This window comes from Leishmania panamensis (assembly GCF_000755165.1).
Source record: "Leishmania panamensis strain MHOM/PA/94/PSC-1 chromosome 24 sequence".
Taxonomy (NCBI): Eukaryota; Euglenozoa; class Kinetoplastea; order Trypanosomatida; family Trypanosomatidae; genus Leishmania; species Leishmania panamensis.
This window is the reverse complement of record NC_025870.1, coordinates 752,323-769,323: the sequence shown is the minus strand read 5'-3', so window position 1 is coordinate 769,323 and position 17,001 is coordinate 752,323. Positions and strand designations below refer to the sequence as shown.

At 58.4% G+C, this 17,001-nt stretch overlaps 6 protein-coding genes across 6 annotated transcripts; all 6 read left to right on the top strand.

Moving 5' to 3' along the window:
• Positions 1-890: 890 nt before the first annotated feature.
• On the top strand, positions 891-1,358 carry LPMP_242100 (ubiquitin-conjugating enzyme E2, putative; the record flags this gene model as incomplete). The annotated part of the gene is made up of 1 exon (XM_010701247.1): positions 891-1,358. The coding sequence occupies one exon, from the start codon at positions 891-893 to the stop codon at positions 1,356-1,358; it is 468 nt and encodes a 155-aa protein (XP_010699549.1).
• A 1,669-nt stretch (positions 1,359-3,027) lies between these two features.
• Positions 3,028-6,549, top strand: LPMP_242090 (hypothetical protein; the record flags this gene model as incomplete). The annotated part of the gene is made up of 1 exon (XM_010701246.1): positions 3,028-6,549. One exon carries the CDS (start codon positions 3,028-3,030, stop codon positions 6,547-6,549), a length of 3,522 nt encoding a protein of 1,173 aa, XP_010699548.1.
• Positions 6,550-7,354: 805 nt separating this feature from the next.
• Positions 7,355-8,860, top strand: LPMP_242080 (hypothetical protein; the record flags this gene model as incomplete). Its single annotated transcript, XM_010701245.1, has 1 exon — positions 7,355-8,860. One exon carries the CDS (start codon positions 7,355-7,357, stop codon positions 8,858-8,860), a length of 1,506 nt encoding a protein of 501 aa, XP_010699547.1.
• A 2,779-nt stretch (positions 8,861-11,639) lies between these two features.
• Positions 11,640-12,551, top strand: LPMP_242070 (hypothetical protein; the record flags this gene model as incomplete). The annotated part of the gene is made up of 1 exon (XM_010701244.1): positions 11,640-12,551. The coding sequence occupies one exon, from the start codon at positions 11,640-11,642 to the stop codon at positions 12,549-12,551; it is 912 nt and encodes a 303-aa protein (XP_010699546.1).
• An 866-nt stretch (positions 12,552-13,417) lies between these two features.
• Positions 13,418-14,530, top strand: LPMP_242060 (hypothetical protein; the record flags this gene model as incomplete). The annotated part of the gene is made up of 1 exon (XM_010701243.1): positions 13,418-14,530. The coding sequence occupies one exon, from the start codon at positions 13,418-13,420 to the stop codon at positions 14,528-14,530; it is 1,113 nt and encodes a 370-aa protein (XP_010699545.1).
• Positions 14,531-15,408: 878 nt separating this feature from the next.
• On the top strand, positions 15,409-16,068 carry LPMP_242050 (40S ribosomal protein S8, putative; the record flags this gene model as incomplete). Its single annotated transcript, XM_010701242.1, has 1 exon — positions 15,409-16,068. The coding sequence occupies one exon, from the start codon at positions 15,409-15,411 to the stop codon at positions 16,066-16,068; it is 660 nt and encodes a 219-aa protein (XP_010699544.1).
• Positions 16,069-17,001: the final 933 nt, after the last annotated feature.

Here is a 17,001-nt window from a genome sequence, read left to right as displayed (position 1 = left end):
AGTGCCTCAGCCGTTGCACACCCCCGCCGCTGGCTTGCGATGGCGTCTGCATGACATCCTAGATAAAGAAAAGCTTCCCAGGACGTTCTTTCCCCGTTCCTCGCCACCTCTGCTGACCATGCGTCCTCGCGCCCTTTTCCGCTCTTTTTCCCCTCACCCTCTCCCTCTACCCTTCGCATCCATCAGGAAGCACAATAGCTAACCGCCAATCAACACGAAAGAACCTCACGCTTACCAGCACAGCTACCTCTACCACTCTGTCACCGCCACTTCTTTTCCAGCTTCGGACGTGCACCAGCGCAGCTTTTCAGCAAGCGCACCTGCGTATGTAGTAGGGCTTCATTCATCAGCGTATACACACGCAAGTACTCACTCACTCACTCACCTCTCTCTTCGTTGTTCTTCTAGATATTCCCTGTCCCCCCCCTCCTCCTCCTCCTTTTCATTTTGTTCTCGAAATTCACTCAGTCACACGAGGGAGGCTCTTTCTGCGTCCTCCAAAGCCATACACAAACGCTCTCTCCATCACTGGTGTTGCCACGTGTCTCTGCCATCTCCTCGTCCCTTATTGATCTTCCTGTCTTCGCTCTCCTCTGTTCTCCCTTGTACGCGTGCGCAGCTGTATTGGGGTATTTTCTCGGTGCCACCGTGCAGAGGCGTTGCACAGTCCACACTGTACTGCTTTTCTCTTGCCTCCCCACCCCTCTCCCCCCCCCTACTCCACCGCGTAGTGGTCATCCTCAAAGATTTGCACGACTCCCTGTCGCCTTTCCTCTTGTTGCACCTCGGTGATCACCGTTCCGCGTGCCTGTTCCTGTGGGTGGGTATGGGAGTGGGTGGGTGTGGGCAACGAGCTTCTGTGGTCTTTGAGGCTGAATTACTCGTACATCATGCAAGGCGGCGGCAACAACAGTGGGGCAGCGGCGCGGCTGCAAAAGGAGCTCGTTGAGGTGATGATGAGCGATGCCGAGGGCATCTCCGCCTACCCAGAGGACGACAACCTCTTTCGCTGGATCGGTAGCGTCAAAGGCGTGCCAAACACACCGTACGAGGAACTCGAGTACAACTTGCTGCTTGTTTTTCCGCCCAACTACCCGTACGAAGCGCCCACCGTGACGTTCATGACGCCATGTTTCCACCCGAACGTAGACACGCGTGGAGCCATCTGCCTCGACATCCTCAAGGAGAAGTGGTCCGCCGTCTACTCGGTGAGCTCCATCTTGCTTTCCATCCAGAACCTTCTCAACAACCCTAACAACGAGTCACCGCTGAACAACCATGCGGCGCAGCTCTGGCACGACAGGGAGCAGTTTACCATCGCTGTGCGGACCACTCACGGTGGAGCGCCGGGATCTTAGACGCGTGCGTATCGCTTCGCGTTACGTGTGTGGGTGGAGGTCTGTGCTTTGCTGAGTCGTACAGTATTGTGTGCTCTCCTTTGATGCGGCAGTGCGTGCGACAGGTTTTTTGCACGGAGACGAGGGTGGAGTAAGTGCCCACAAACTGACGGCCACAGCGCTAGTATGGCTGTGTGCTGCCGTCTCCTCCCCTCGCTCCGCGCAAAGCCTATGGAATGTACACGTCTTCTGTGGGCTACGGCGGCTGTGTGCATGCGCGGGCAGATGTGTGCGCACGCGTCGCTCATTTGCTCGCCCTCTACGTGTGCCTGTGCTTATGTTTGGCGGCGTGTACACGGCGGTGCGTGCAGCACCCGTAGACATTACACGTCTTCGATTGACCGGCAAGCAGATGCAAACAAAGGGAACGGAAAGGGAGAGGGGGTATGATAGTGGGCTGCTTCTCCTCCGCCTCTGGCTCGCGATCAGAGCACCTGTTTGGCCTGTGAACACGCTGAGGGCGAGTGCTCAAGTCTTGCGTATGTGTGGACCTAACTTTCTCCCTCGTTGTCTTCTCTTCGTGTGTGTGTGTGTGTGTGTGTGCATGTACGGGCAAGCCCCCCCCCCCTTCCGCTCAGCATATTACTCGTTCTGCCTCTTTCTCGCCTCACCTCCTGTACACACGCGTGCCCGTGCGCGTGCATGTGTCTTTCGAGCACACACACACACACTCTCTCTCGCTCTTGCGTTACCGCGCACTCTCTGTCCTCTCTCCACCTGTCTTCCTTGATGTTTCGCAATGGAGCACCACCACTCTCTCTCTCTCTCTCCACGGACACCACAGGATTCCGGTCATCATTGTTACGCTTTGCACACTTCTCCCCTTCCCTCTCCAGTGCCTTAGACGTCCACGGTGGCCTCTCCGCCCGCCGCTCTTTCTCTTCCCCTCTCGACTCCTTCCTCTCTACCGTGGAGGGAATTAGATGCGGTGAGCTGAATACCGTAGCAAATATCGCAGACGCAGAGACAAGACGGCAACTGTACTGGCGGGTGATCGTTTTTCACGGTGGCCGTCATCAGCGGTGTTGCTGTTGCGGCCCGATTCTCTCTTTGTCTTTCCCCTAATTGAGTTTTGTGCCAGCGTGCGTACGGATGACGCCTCCCCCACCTCACCTCCTCTTCCCTGCTGTGTTCTGCGCTTGCGATCATTTTCGCTGTGCATTTGCTTCTCCCTCCTTTCTTTCTCGTGTCACTCGCCCTTTCCACCGCCGTGCCCGTCTGCCCCACTCCCTTTGCACACGCGCACAGTCGAAGACTTATACACACCAATAGCCCCCTCCACACACACACACACACACAACTTTTCGAATAACCCGCACACACAGGATCGGTAGGCGTCTGGGACGCTGGTTGGACTTGTGCACGCCTCACGGCTAACCTCTTCTCTCCCTTTCCTTCAAATTCACCCGCACACGACATCCTCTCGGTGTCGCAGTACGTGACTTTCCCGTCGACAGTCGACGGTCTTGCTTTGCTTTTTGTGCTATTCTGATAGTCATCTCAGCTTCTAGCGCGCGCACACACACACACACACATACGTCACTACTCTTCTCCATTCTCCGTTCTATCCAATTCAATTGGCACTCGACTCCACGCGCACGCACGCCTTCTTTTCCCCCTTCGCACCAGAATGAGTGTACAGGCAGAGCGCGATGAGCTGCTGCTGTATGCCCTGCAACACCCACCGCCGAACGTCAGACTCAAGCTACCAGACGGCTCTGCGTCACTCGAGCACATCGATCTTACAAGCTGCCCGAGTCCAACTGCCCTCTACGCCGAGGCTGAGAAAGCAGCGCGGCATGCCAAGCGAAAGAAGGTGCCAACATTCGAGCTCGATATGACGAAGTTCTTCACCTTCCTCGGCGGCAGCAGTGGCTGCGTCGAGCGAGTCAGAAATGCGTCATCAGCGAGCCTCAGCAAGCACTCGCACTCCCTTTCAGAACTCTCAGCGAATGCGGAAACGAGGCCCGATGCGTCAGATACAAATGGCGAGCCGCATTCACCCAGCGACAACCTCTTCCCTCCGCCCGATACGCACGGTGACAGCGATATCCCCCAGCTGGCGGCATCAGAGCAGTCGTCACCACGCCCTGGGCAGCCACCCACGAGAGAGGAGAGCAGCACCGCTCAGGAAAACAAGGGATTCTTGGGGTACTTCATGAGCGCCTTAAAAACCTTGGGCAACATTGGAGGGACCGCTGCTGGGCCCGTCCACGCTCGGACGGGCTCCGGTCGCCCTGCATCGATGGCGAACGGTACCTCTACCTCCTCGGCTGAGAAAGGGAAAGGTGTGCCACTCGTCACCGCCACGGGCAGCAGCAGAGGCAACATCTTGGCATCTATGCTAAAGCCGCTGACCTCCATTCAAGGCACGCAACCGAGCTCTCCTGCGGCGAGCCAGTCAGTAACTGCCAAGGAGGAACCCAATATCGCCGGTGTAGCGCGGCGGATCGAGCGGGTACGTATCCCACTCTGTGGCACTACGCCGGGCACCATCTCGTCCAACATTGAGACTCAGCTTGGTCTCCTCTTGGACACCACGGAGGGGCAACGCAAGACAAGCGAGGAGACGACAGCGGCTGCCTTCAACCCCCCACGCCCGCCACACATCCAACTGTGCGAGGTGATCGACAGCGCACCTCTGGCGCCGTTCCTCGACACTTTGCCCATCTTTGCCTACGAGATCCTCCTCATGGCCACCGGTGTGCTGCTCACGAAGAATAGGGACAAGTACGCGCGAGAGCTAGGAAACGTGTACCGACGTGTTTTCAACATCACCGACGAGCAGCACGCACGGTCGCTGGCCAATGTTACCCCACCCGCCTTGCGGCGTGTGCTTGACAATAGAGACACAGTGGCGAAGGCGGAACGCCGTCGGTATCTCTCGGAGCTGCGCCCTGATGCGTCCACGTTCCGGCTACTCTGCGACAACTCCAACGATGACGACTTTGTGAGTCGCACGGAGCAGCTGCAGAGCATAATTGAACGCTACCCGGACTTACCGGGCGACACTCAAGTACCCCTCTCCCTACGCTCCATGGTGTTCGCTGCTTGTCTCATCCCAATGTACCAGCTGGACCTCAGCACCCTCAGCCCCATCTACAGCGAGAGGGACGTGACAAGTTGTCTCGCGGCGCTACGGGAGTACATTGGCATTCTGCCGCAGACAGAGCGCTTTTGCCACCTGCATGCGCAGCTGCTGGCCAACGACAAGTGCGGCAGCGGCGAGGCACAGACGGTATTTCTTAAGGACGTGGCGCGCGCCGTCAGCCGCCACGACACCTCCAGCATCGCCAACGCGACGCTGACGCCGGCGGTGAAGTATGCCTATTACGTACTGCAAGAGGCCTTCTGCTTGTCAGCCGTGCCAATGCCGTGGCTCGACTCCAGCTTCTCACTCGACATGCAACGCAGTGCGACGGCAGCGTTCATCGAAACATGTCTAGCCCTGCCGCCGTGCATGCCGTGCGCGATGGTGCTCGTCGATGATACGCCGGTGATGCCTCCCAGCTCGAGCAGCCAGGACATTCTGCTGGCGTTCATGGAGGTCTTCGTTAACTCTGGCGTGTTCCGCAGTTACGCCGAGCTGGTGGACAAGGCGGATGTGCACTGCCTCTCCGCCGCGAAGCTGTTCCAGCGGGTCAGCAACAACCTTGACACGAAGCAAAAGGCGTACTGCCACATGCTCACCCGCAGCTTCCCACTCGCCAGCATGCTCCTCCTGCCTGGCCGACTGCGCATCGGCGCCTACGTCCTTCTCACGCAGCACTGGGGCGGTCTCTACCCTGATGCCACCAACAACGTGCCTAAGGACTTCAAGACATCCCTTGACGCCTTCCTTGACTACTTGCTGGACGGCTGCGACGGCGAGTGGCGCACAAGTGAGAACGAGGCGCTGTGTGTCCTGCTGATGCGTGCTACCCAGAGGTACTTAGCTCCGATAGGCACGCTGACTCAGTACGACGAGGCCGCGCACTTGCAGTTTGCTAAGCAGCTTATGGAGGAAATCTCACCGCAGTGGGCAGATGCGGTGGAGCGCGCAAACGCGCCATTAGGGGATGTGATGCGGTATGTGCGAGCCGTCTTTGGCGCGCCGCGGCCACCACCGCTCGGAGGCGATCCCGCAGCCCATCAATACGCCCGCGTGTGCAGTTGGCTCGACATTGTGACAGCGCTGACAGGGAAGTGCTTGGAGGGATTTCCTACAGCTGCCGCGGCTGCCCCGAGCGATAAAATGCCGGTTCTGGCGGCCGAGAGTAAGCGTGTGAGCACTCTCTCTGCGGAGCTGCGCGGGTACCCGACGCTGCTCTCCAGCGGCGTACAACGCCTGCACAGCCTTGTGCGGGTGCAGGAAGGCTTCGACGAGTGTCTTGCGCGTTCGCAGCGACAATACGACTTGGTGCGACGTGTTACAGGGGCGCCACCGATGCTGACAGCCGAGATTGCCGAGAAGATCCAGAGCAACCTTTATAGCGCGGTACTGAAGCTGTGCGACAGCCTCAGCATTTACATTCTCACACAGGATACTGTCGTGTACTTGATGTCTAAGTTCATGCAGCTGGATGCGAAGCAGTACAAGTCGATGAAGCGTAGCGCCGCCAACTCAGAGGACTTCCCCATGCCCCGCATCTACCCCGCCGTGACGATGCGGCGCATTCTCGACGAGGTGCGTTCCGTGTTTGACCGCGTGCGCGACATCATCGACTATGCGTCGGCGGTGCGTCAGCTGCACTACCGACTCGGCCACAATTTTACTGCGGGCCTCTTCGCCGTGTACGTAGATGGCCCCGAGCTGTTTTTCAACCCCGCAGATGCACCGCTCATCCTCGCCGACCTCGACTCCGTGCGTGACTACTTTTTTTCGGGGAAACCGGACCAGCATGACACACCGCTCGTGGAGGGGGAGTTTAGACGCACATTTCAGGGTGCGGAGCTGCTGGAAAAGCTCTACAGCGTCGTGCAGTACGTCATGTCAAAGCCGTCTTCTGAGCTCGTCACTGGCGGCGTTGGCGTGCCGCCGCTGCACAGGCTTCCTGAGTGTTCCGACGACTCACCGTGGTGTCAGTATGTTGTCCGCCGCGTGCTGGAGCACCGAAAAGGCTTCAAGAGCAGTGTGTGGGACAACTACAAGGCGCTTATGCGGGCTATATAGCAAGAGCACCTCTCTCTGCATTCACCAAGCTTTCTCCCCCCCCTCCCCTCAACCACCTCTCTTTTCGCTCTCCTTAGGCGTGTATGTGTGTGTGCGTGGAAGCGCGTATAGTTTTGCGTAGGCATGTCGGTATGTAAGGATGCTGAGTGGCCTGGGGAAGAGGGTTTGTGGGTGGCGGCATTCTGTTCGACTGCTTCGCTTTCCCTTTCCTTTCTCTCTCCCCCTCCTTATTGTTTGCTCTCTCTCTCTCTCGCTCTCGCTCACGCACCTGTAGTGTTCCTGTAACACTCGCGATTGCTTTCACTATCTTCTTCTCGGTTGCACCAACAAACAATCACGAACAAGGAACGATGGAAAAGCTCAACGACACGCCGCTCCCCTCTGTGTCTCCCTCTTTCCTGTCTGTTAATTATCCGCTCTCTCTCCTGCTGGCGAGCATCTTCCATGCACTCCACGCCGCTCTGCACCCCTCCCCTCCTTCCACCTCTTCCTCCCCCCTTCCTCAATGGTCTCTCCGCTTCTTCCTCCACCCACACACATACGCATACATGTGGGTGTGGGTGTGTGTGCAAACACACCTGCGCGTATGGCCATGGGTTATGCACGCACTCCAAAACGCAGCACGCATCGAAGAATCTCTCGTGACGCTAACACCACAGCCAACACAAGCATCCACATTATTAGTTCCTCTCATTACCCAAACCATTCACAGAAGGTCTCCCTCTCCCCTTCCCCCCCCCCCCGCCTCTCTCCCCTTCTCACCCAACTGTCTCTCCCTCGTCCCCTTACAACCGAAGTAAAAAGAATGATGCGCAGCACCCCTCTTAGCCTGGCGGGTGTGAGCGGCATGGCTGTGTACGCCCCACACTGCCGTGTCGACCTTGAGCAGTGGTGCAAGTGGACGGGTAACAACTGGGACAAGGTGTCCAGCGTCGTTGGCCAGTCCTTCCGCATTACGAACCACAACGAGAATACGTACACCATGGCCGCCAACGCAGTGCTCCGCCTGATCGTGAACAACAAGATCGACCCCACCAAGATCGGCTTCCTCGGCCTTGGCACGGAAAGCTCGTCTGATAACTCAGCGGGCGCCATCATCGTGAAGGGTATGGTAGATAAGGGTCTGCACGCCCTGAACATGCCAGCCATCTCACGCCACTGCGAGGTGCCGGAGTTCAAGCACGCCTGCCTGGCCGGTGTGTACGCAATGGAGAGCGCCACCCGCTTCGCCAACGCCGACGGTGGCGACCGCATAGCGATTGCTGTGGCTTCCGACATTGCTGAGTACGCGCTCGGCTCCACAGGCGAGCAGACGCAAGGCGCCGGTGCCACTGCGATGATGCTGGAGCGCGACCCGAAGCTGTTTGAGGTGCAGCTGCAGTACAGCGGTTCCGCTTCGGACTACCGCGGCCCTGACTTCCGCAAGCCGCATCGCCGTCACTTCATGAACCTGGAAGAGTACACGAAGAGCTCTGCCAATGGCAAGATGGCCGACTTCCCGGTCTTCTCCGGCCCTTACAGCACTCTTGTGTACCAGGAGGAGGTGACAGTCGCGGTGGAGCACATGCTGGCGCGCCTGCAGCAGTCTCCGGGCAAGTACTACGATGACGTCACCGCCCTCTTCTTCCACCGCCCGTACAACATGATGCCCATCCAGGCAATGTCGTTCCTGTACGCCCGGGGCCTCGCTCGCGCCACCTCTGAGGAGCACAAGGTGCACTTCGCAGAGCTGTGCAAGCAGGGCAAAGCAGACCCCGCAGCCGTAGTGAAGGAGCTCGACGTGGACCCGCACTACTTTCAGCAGATCGAGAGCGGCACAGACCCGAAGGACGCGTTCCCGGACACTGGTAAGGTGGCAAAGGTGCTGCGCAAGGACAAGAAATTCATTGATCTGCTGGAGAAGAAGATGAGCATGGGCAGCCCGGCGATGGGCAACTTCGGCAACCTGTACACAGCTTCCTTGCCCTGCTGGCTGGCGGCCGGCTTCGAGGAGGCCTATACCCGCAAACTCGACATCGCAGGCAAGCCGATGGTGATGGTCGGCTACGGCTCCGGCGATGCGAGCATGTCGATTCCGATCGTCCCAGTGCCCGGCTGGGAGAAGGCTGCTGCCAACATCAATGTCAGCAAGGCCCTCGAGAGCCCCGTGTGCCTGGACAGAGCGCAGTACGAGGCTCTCCACACTGGCGCCGAGAAGAACGATTTGGCGAAGGACAGCCGCAAGATGGAGTTCGTCATTGACCGCCTTGGCAACCGCAACGAGGCCACCTTCCAGGATGTTGGTGTTGAGTACTACCGCTACATCCAGTAAGCAATCAAGGTGATGCCGCATCTGTGTGAGAAGGAGAGAGGAACGGGGACAGAGACAGAGCTGCAGTGCGGTCGCATGACGACCGTGCCGAAGACTTCTCCGTCCACGAGCAGTCACTTCAATGGCGAAAGAGAAAAAACTTCATGAAGTGTAAAGAGATACAGGGAAAGGGAGTGGGTGGGACAGACTTGAACCCCGGCATCAGTGGGTGGGCGCTACCTAGGAAAGAAAGAGTAGCTCTACCTCCTCACGAGACCCGTTCAGTCTACGACAGTTCGTGGATCTGTTAAACCGTGTGCACCAGTCTCTCATGACGCCCTCATTACCCCCTCTTCTTGTTCACTCTACCCTAGTGAGGAGGGGGAGGCAAGGATGTGAGAGGGGACGAGCGGAAGAGGTGGTGTTATTCCGGAATCTTATCGCTGGCGGCTCTTTGGTGGAAGACGCCCCCTCCTCCCCTGCTGCTCCGTTGGCGTTGCTCACAGGAGTGGATGCATCCCTTGCTTGCTGTGCATGTAAGATATGCGTGTACAGGTGTACGCACCTGTGTGGCACCTAAAGAGGGATGATAGGCGATTCACGCGGAGAGCAGAAGTACGGCGCACGTGGTCGAGATGTAAGAAATAGTGTGTGCGCGATAGACGGAAAGAAGGAACGGGGGTCGGCGGTAGGTGCGGTTCTGTTGACGCTTGCTGACGCTGTAGTGCGATGCGGTGGGAGAGGGTGGTGATACCACACCGCCCATGTCTATCCCTCACCCCCCACTGCAGCGACGCCCCCCTCCCCCCGCGAGTCACCGCTATCGCTCTCACATCCCCACACCTCAACAGAGGTGGTGGGTCAAAAGAACGTAATGCGTGGCGTGGGTGTACCCGCGCCCTCTTTTTTTTCTTTGCGTCTGGTGCCCAGCGCTTTGGACGATTTCCTCCTCGGCTGGCTAAACCTCTATTTTCCCTCCCGTGTCTTCAGACGTGCTTCTCTGCCTTCCTCCGTCTCTCTGCTTGGCTTCTCGAAGTGCGCTCTCCCGTTCTTTCTGTGCCTTTGCACTTGCGCTGTCCTCGCGATGCACCTTCTTTCCTTCCCTCATTCTGTGCGCGTAGAGAGGGGCGTGCATGTGATTGTGTGTGTGTGATAGAAAGGGGGATGGGAGTGGACTCTTTCTCTCCTCTCTTGTCAGTGAACACCCCGCCGCTTCTCTGCTTGCCGATTCGCCGTGGCTCGCAGCCCTCCCCCCTTCGCATCTTCTTTCTCGGCGATCGTTCTCCAGCACACCGTCCCTCGAGCGCATCACACCATAGTATGGTACCTCTTTAGATCGCTTCAGCTCGCTCCTCTCTCCCCACATTCTGTGTAGATGTCTGCGTGTCAGTGTGTCCTTCCTCGCCCGCGTCCCTTCCCCCATCTGCACTACCTCTTCCGCACCTCATCTTCCCCCTATTCGTTCTTCGCGTTCACCTCTGCTTTGCGCTGACGCATGTGCCTCCCTTTCATCGCAGCACCTTTCCCCCTCTCTTCACACACGCAAGCTCCTTGCTGTGTGCATGTGAAAGTCGAACCCAACCAGCTAGACGGATCGCCTTTCTCGTGTGTGTGTGGGGGGGGGGGAGGTGTTCTTCCTCCCTTTCTTCTCTTCCCCTTTCAGCTGTAAAGCCACCGACCCTCCCCCCGATCCACGTTTCTCTTTTCGTTTTGGGCTTTGAGTTGCCCTTTGACGGTCTCTCGCCCCCCCCCTCCCTCCCTCTGTGTTGTACGCCGACAGACTTGTGTGGGTAGGTGTTTTCGTTCTTATTGGAGCCCATCGTCTCCACTGTAATTTTCGCTTCACCCCTCCCGTGAGGGAGCTTCGCTCTTCAAGTGTGCATCCACTCAACTCGCCTGCTATGTGGCGTGCGGTGGGGAGTCGGGGGAAGGCACTGGCGACCGCCGCGGCGCCCCCTTTTCCTCCCTCTGGGGCGCCTGGTCCATCTGCGCGTCTGTATGTCTCCACCTATCTGCAGTGAGGGCGAGGGCAAGAGGGTGGGGAACACGCAGGGGTCACTAAGAAGAACTGGAATACAGGCATTCCCCCCCCCTCCCCTCCTCATACACGCAGAGAAGCAGCTGTACGTCTTAAAATACCCTGAGAGTGGTAGAACCAAGGGAGATGAAGAGTGAGTGGGAGTGAGTCGTGGCGTCGCGCGATGAGGACGTGCAAGAGCGCCATGAGGACCGAGCCCAAAAGGCGGAAGCGAGGTAAGTCGACGCCGCCTCCCCTTCGAGTGGAAAAACACCCAACAACAGAATGGGGAAGAAAGAGAACCACACAGCGCCACACTACACCACCACCATGAAGAGAGGCGGAATTATACGCATGCAAAAGCCGTCGTGTGTTGGGGCGCGGGAGGGGGGGACGCTGCGTGCTACAGCGTAATGCTGGCAGTGTCTCTCTTTACTTAGTGTGGTGAAGCTCTAGGCCAACGACAGCGCAACACAGCCCCAGAAGGACAGTAGGTATCCTTGTAGGAAACAGAGGATGAGGGAAATGTGGGGGGGTCAGTCCTTCTCTCACTGTGTGCAGCACATGATGAGTGGATTTTTTCTTCACCTCCGCCTCTTCTTCCCCTCCTTTTGACCTACGCACAACTAAGCAAACTCAAAGGGCCACTCATGCATATCAGCGGCAACGTTGGCGACTCCGCTCTCACTTTCGTCGTTCCTGCTTCCCTATTCAAATCCGGTAGCAAAAGTTAACCATAGCCAGTGGGAACCCCCTTCTCTCTCCGCTGATCGCAAGTCTGCCATGCTGAGTGCAGCGGCCGCGGCTGCCGCATCACCGCGGCCCCCCTCATCCGCCCTCTACACGGAACGGCTCTTCTATGCCGCGCTGAAGCAGGGAAACCCGTCAGAGGCGCGGGTGGAGGCACTGGCAGCGCTGGCGCTCCGGCACCTCCCGAGGTCTGCTGAGACATGGGCGGCGCTGCGCAAGGCGCTGATGGAGCAGTCGGACCTCGATGGGGCACCTAACCGTGCGTTGTGGTACGTCCTTGACGCACTCATGAAACACGCCCCGCACGTGTTTGTGCCTCTGCTCGCCCCACGCCTGCTCGAGTACACCATCCAACAACTGCCGTGGGAGCTGGCGGGGCACCGCGGTCAGACATTGTTGTGGTTTGAGGCGCTTGTCCTGTCGTGGGAGAAGGTGCTGCCGCAGCGGCTCTACAGCGCCGTCCGCCAGCACGCTGTGCAGTCGAGGAGCGGGGCAGAGCTGCATGATCTTCTCAAAGCGACTCAGAACTCAGTTGATGACGGCACGTCCGCTTCCTCGGTAGACCTGCAGCAGCTGCGCGACGCGTGGGATGCTGTCCAGTACATGGGCGAACAGGAGGCGGGCAAGTCTGTTTTTCATGCTCGTCACACCACCACCGCGGTTGAGGTGGTGGACGAGGATGCAAACAAGTCTTCGTCCTTCTCAGCACCCGTTAGTAGGCTGCACGCGATGTCGATCGGCAACAGTGACCGCACAGCAGGGGCAGGCGCGTCGGGCGATGATGTGACTAAGACGCAACAGCAACAGGAGGAGGAGGAGGACGACTACACGCCGGACTTTGTGGAAGGCGCCAAACCGCGTGAGCTACCAAAATTGGACCTTCCAAAACAAAGGCGGAGACGAGAGGGTCGACGCAGACCTCGCGCAGACGACCTCGGCATGTGAGAAAGTTGCCAGGCTACCACATGCGTGACTGTCTCTCCCCCTCCCGTGGTGCCCCCACTGCAGAGGGGTGTGCGCATACAACGTGTCCCTCATAACCATGGCAACGTGAAGAACAGAGGCAATGCTCCAGCCCCTCACGTTCTGCCTTCTCTGTATCGGAGAAGAGGACCTGATGAAACTCGTGGCACGGCACAAGGGCTGCGTGGACCTCTCCGACGAGACGAGAACAAACAGAACGGACAGGAGACACTCAACGTAAAGCCTCTGCGGCTCTCTGGTGCGTGCATCAACGGTCGTCAATGGACCCCGCGGCGCTGTTGCGCACCCGCTCCGGTGCCTCTCGGTCACACGCTCACTGGTTGCGCACGTGTGTGTGCGTGTGTATGTGTGTGTGTGTGTGTACATTGCTGTTATTCATGGTGTGTCTTCGTTGTGCCTGACCTGCCACGCCCTGCGCGCTGGCTCATCTCGTCTCCTCCCCTTCCTCTCTCTCTCCCACTCCTCGCACCGCTCTTCACCGCTCCGCTACAATTCCCTTTTACGCCTCCACCCCGTCTTTCTCCCTTCCTCTGTCGGTTTGGGTGCACACACCCCACTTTTCCTTCGACAGCACCACCGCGTTGCCCCATCGATCGGTTGTCTCTCTCTCTCTCTTACTCTCTCCTCCCCCCATAGCGTTGGTTTCCTCGTTTTAGTTTTCATCCGTGAGTGGAGGTGTGTACTCGTGCACCCGCATCTGCCTCCCTCTCTCGGCGTGTTCTCGTGAAAGGTAGAGCGCCACCACCTCCTCGCTGTCGTGGGCCCGCGTCACATCCCTCTCTTTTCTCTCTGCTCTCCCCCCCGCCAACTTCGCTGCTCAAGTGCTGATGCCTCGGCCTACGCCGCCGTTTCGGCACTGGTCGCTGGTAGACTGCCCCTCGGAAGAGTCGCCGCTAGGCCGCATCGGGCACTCCTTCTGCGCCAACGCTGATGGTAGCAAGGCATACGTCTACGGCGGCGTGAACGACACGGACAGCGTGTCCATCTACCTGGACGACTTGTGGCAATACGATGTGATCAACAAGAGGTGGAAAGAGATCGAGCTGCGTGGCGAGAAGCAGCACCCGCGCGCGTTTCACACCGCAGTGTGGTATGACACGTGTATGTACATCTTTGGCGGCTGTAATGGCCGCGGCCGGTTCAACAAGCTCTTCTACATCAGTGAGGATGGCGAGTGCCACCCTGTTGTCGTGCGAGGGGCCCTCATTCCCATGACCCGCTACTGCCACAGCGCTGTTGTGTTTGGAAACACCATGTACATCTTTGGAGGCAAGTGTGGTGGACGCAACAGCAACAAGCGGTTGCAAGACCTGTACCGCTGCGACTTGAGCGACCCGGAGTGGAAGGAATGCAACCAGCTTGGCACGATTCCTCCGCCGCGCTCTGCCCACACCGCAATGACGTACGAGCGCACGATGATCGTATTTGGTGGCCGCAACAGCGGAGGCGAATGCTGCGAGGACTTTTTCGTCTACTCCTTCGACACCTCCGTGTGGCGGCGCATCGACCTGCCACATGTGCCCATGTTTGGCCGCGCCCGCAATAGCGCCGCTGTGCACTACGGTAACATCATCGTCTTCGGCGGCTGGAATGGAAAGAAGAAGTTGAACGACTTGTTCATCTACAACGTGGAGGCAAATACATTTGAGTTCATGTACGACATCGACCGCGAGTACCCGTCGCGTCGCGAGTGTCACGTGGCGGTAGTATGCCGCAATACAATGGTGGTGTTCGGCGGCCGCTTCCGCGGCCACTTCATGAACGACACGACGGAACTGTACCTCGGAAGCAAGACAGGCATCGACAGCATGCGTGATTGGCTCATCACGGCAAACCCACAGCTCACTGGGTTGGCGCCGCACCTCCCGCTACACCACTTCGTGGCTCTCAAGGCACACAAGGAGTACGTCGTACCGGAGCTCCCAGAGGAGCCACTGTGACCACTCATAGGGCATGCACCCTAATCGACGCGGATAGGTACGGGTAGGCGCACCTGTATTGAGCTGATCCGCATGTCTGTGCAAAACGTCTGTGAGTGCTGCACCTGCCCCGACCTGGGCTCTTCCTCTCTCCATCTCGCTACCCCACTTCTGGATAAAGATGGTGCTTGTGCCTGTGACGGTGGCTTGTTCTTACCATATCTCACCTCTCCCTCTTTGCTCTCTTGCGCAACAGCGTACGCCCAGAGCAGCGCTGTTGCTGCGCGCACTCACCAAGAAGGGAAAGATGACGGCGCGTCACTCTTCATCCCTCCCCTCACGAACACACACTCTGCGCACACGTCCACGACAGGAAACAGCAGTGGCAACTACTGAAAGGGGGAGGGAAGAAAAGGGCTCGGCCATGAAGGATACTGGTGACTGAAGCGGCGGAAGTTACGTGCAGCACAGACACGCATGCACAATCACCACCCACTGCTGCACTGCAGCGAGAATGACTCCATACAGGCGAAGAAAAATAGCAGCGAAGAGAGCGGTGGGCTGGAGGGAACGTTCTCAGATATCGTTCGCCTCCCCCCCCCACCCCACCCTTTCCCTCCTCCTGTCCATCTCGCATACGTGCGCTCCTTTGCCTATAATGAAGCAGAAACTCGTGGAGCTTCCCTGTCATTGGGTCTGGTTCTTTATATTCCCTAACGACTGTCGTTCTTGGCGTCTTGTTGTGCTCCTCGCTCGCCCCCTCTCTCTCTATGCCTCTCCTGCTCCTCTCCGTCCCTTCAACCCTTTACGTGCACACACACGCATCTCCTCTCGCACCATTCTCCTCTGATGTTATCAAACCCTTTCCTACGTATGCTAAGTAGTGAAGAGCCGCAGCCATGGGTATCGTTCGCAGCCGCCTGCATAAGCGCAAGATCACCGGTGGAAAGACCAAGATCCACCGGAAGCGCATGAAGGCCGAGCTGGGTCGCCTTCCCGCCAACACCCGTCTTGGCGCCCGCCGCGTGAGCCCTGTGCGTGCTCGTGGTGGCAACTTCAAGATCCGCGCCCTGCGCCTGGACACCGGCAACTTCGCCTGGGGCTCCGAGGCCATCGCGCAGCGCGTTCGTATCCTCGACGTCGTGTACAACGCCACCTCGAACGAGCTGGTGCGCACGAAGACGCTGGTGAAGAACTGCATCGTCGCCGTGGACGCCGCGCCGTTCAAGCGCTGGTACGCCAAGCATTACGGCATCGACTTGGATGCGGGGAAGAAGAGCGCCAAGACCGCCGCCGCCGCTGAGAAGAAAGGCAAGAAGTCTGCCCATGCCGCTGCTGAAAAGTACGACGTGAACAAGGCTTCACCCAAGCTGCAGCGCGAGTGGACGCGCCGCCGCAGCAGCCACAAGGTCGAGAAGGCGATCGCTGATCAGCTGCGCGAGGGTCGTGTGCTTGCGCGCATGACGAGCCGCCCGGGCCAGTCCGGCCGTGCCGACGGTATCCTACTGGAAGGTGCGGAGCTTCAGTTCTACCTGAAGCGCCTGGAGAAGAAGAAGTGAGGGTGTGCACGTGTATGTGTATGTGTGTGCTCACGCTGCTGCTGCTGCCAATTCGAGTTCTCTCGGCGATGAACTGTCATGGTACACGCCTGGAAGTGCGCAACAGCTTACGCCCATCACCTCCTTCGCTCACCTCTTTACCTTTTCCTGTTGCCCTTGTGCTGCCGCATCATGAGTTGGCGCGCGCTCTTCTGCCGTTTGTTTTGTTTATGTTTTGCCTTCTTTTCATTTTCTTTCCTTTCGTCCTCCCCGGCGTTGTCGGACTGCGGCTGAAACCGACTGAAGAGAGGGCGGTGTGTACTCCCCGATAGCTGCGGCCCTTCCTCCCTTCTCTGCCTCTTCCCCCTCCGCCCTTTGATAGTAAACAGGGAAGGGCTGGCATGCGTGTGCTTGCGTGCGAGTGATGAAGCATGTAGCGCTGTCAGTGGTCACGGTGGTGCAGAGATACGGATTCCCAGAGAAGCGCGCGCGCACGTGCTCTCTACTGCTGAACTGCCATCTTCAGCAAAGGGGATTATGGCAGGTGCGGGGGCGGGGGTCGCTTGAGGTGTCATTGACGGAGATAGGCGAAAGTAGCAGTCAACAGGGATATCTGGCGCGAGAGTTATGCCGCCGATCCGGCGACACGTGTCTTGATTCGTGTCGAGGTAGATGCGTAGGGAGTAGAGTGGCTCCCTGTGCCCAGCACCACCTCGCTCACTTCACGCGCGGACACGCCACTCTCGCTTCCTTGTCTCTCGCACAGGCGCACATCGCTGCTTCGTTGCCTTATACGCTCCTGTTTCCCCCTACCACCATCGCTGTTCTGCCCTTCTTACGTATCCGACTTCGCCTCTCCTCCTGCACCATCCCTTCCTCCACACATATGGGGGCACACACACACACTACCGCCGTACGTATTCCTATACAAACACATCTGAAAGAAAGCCGCAA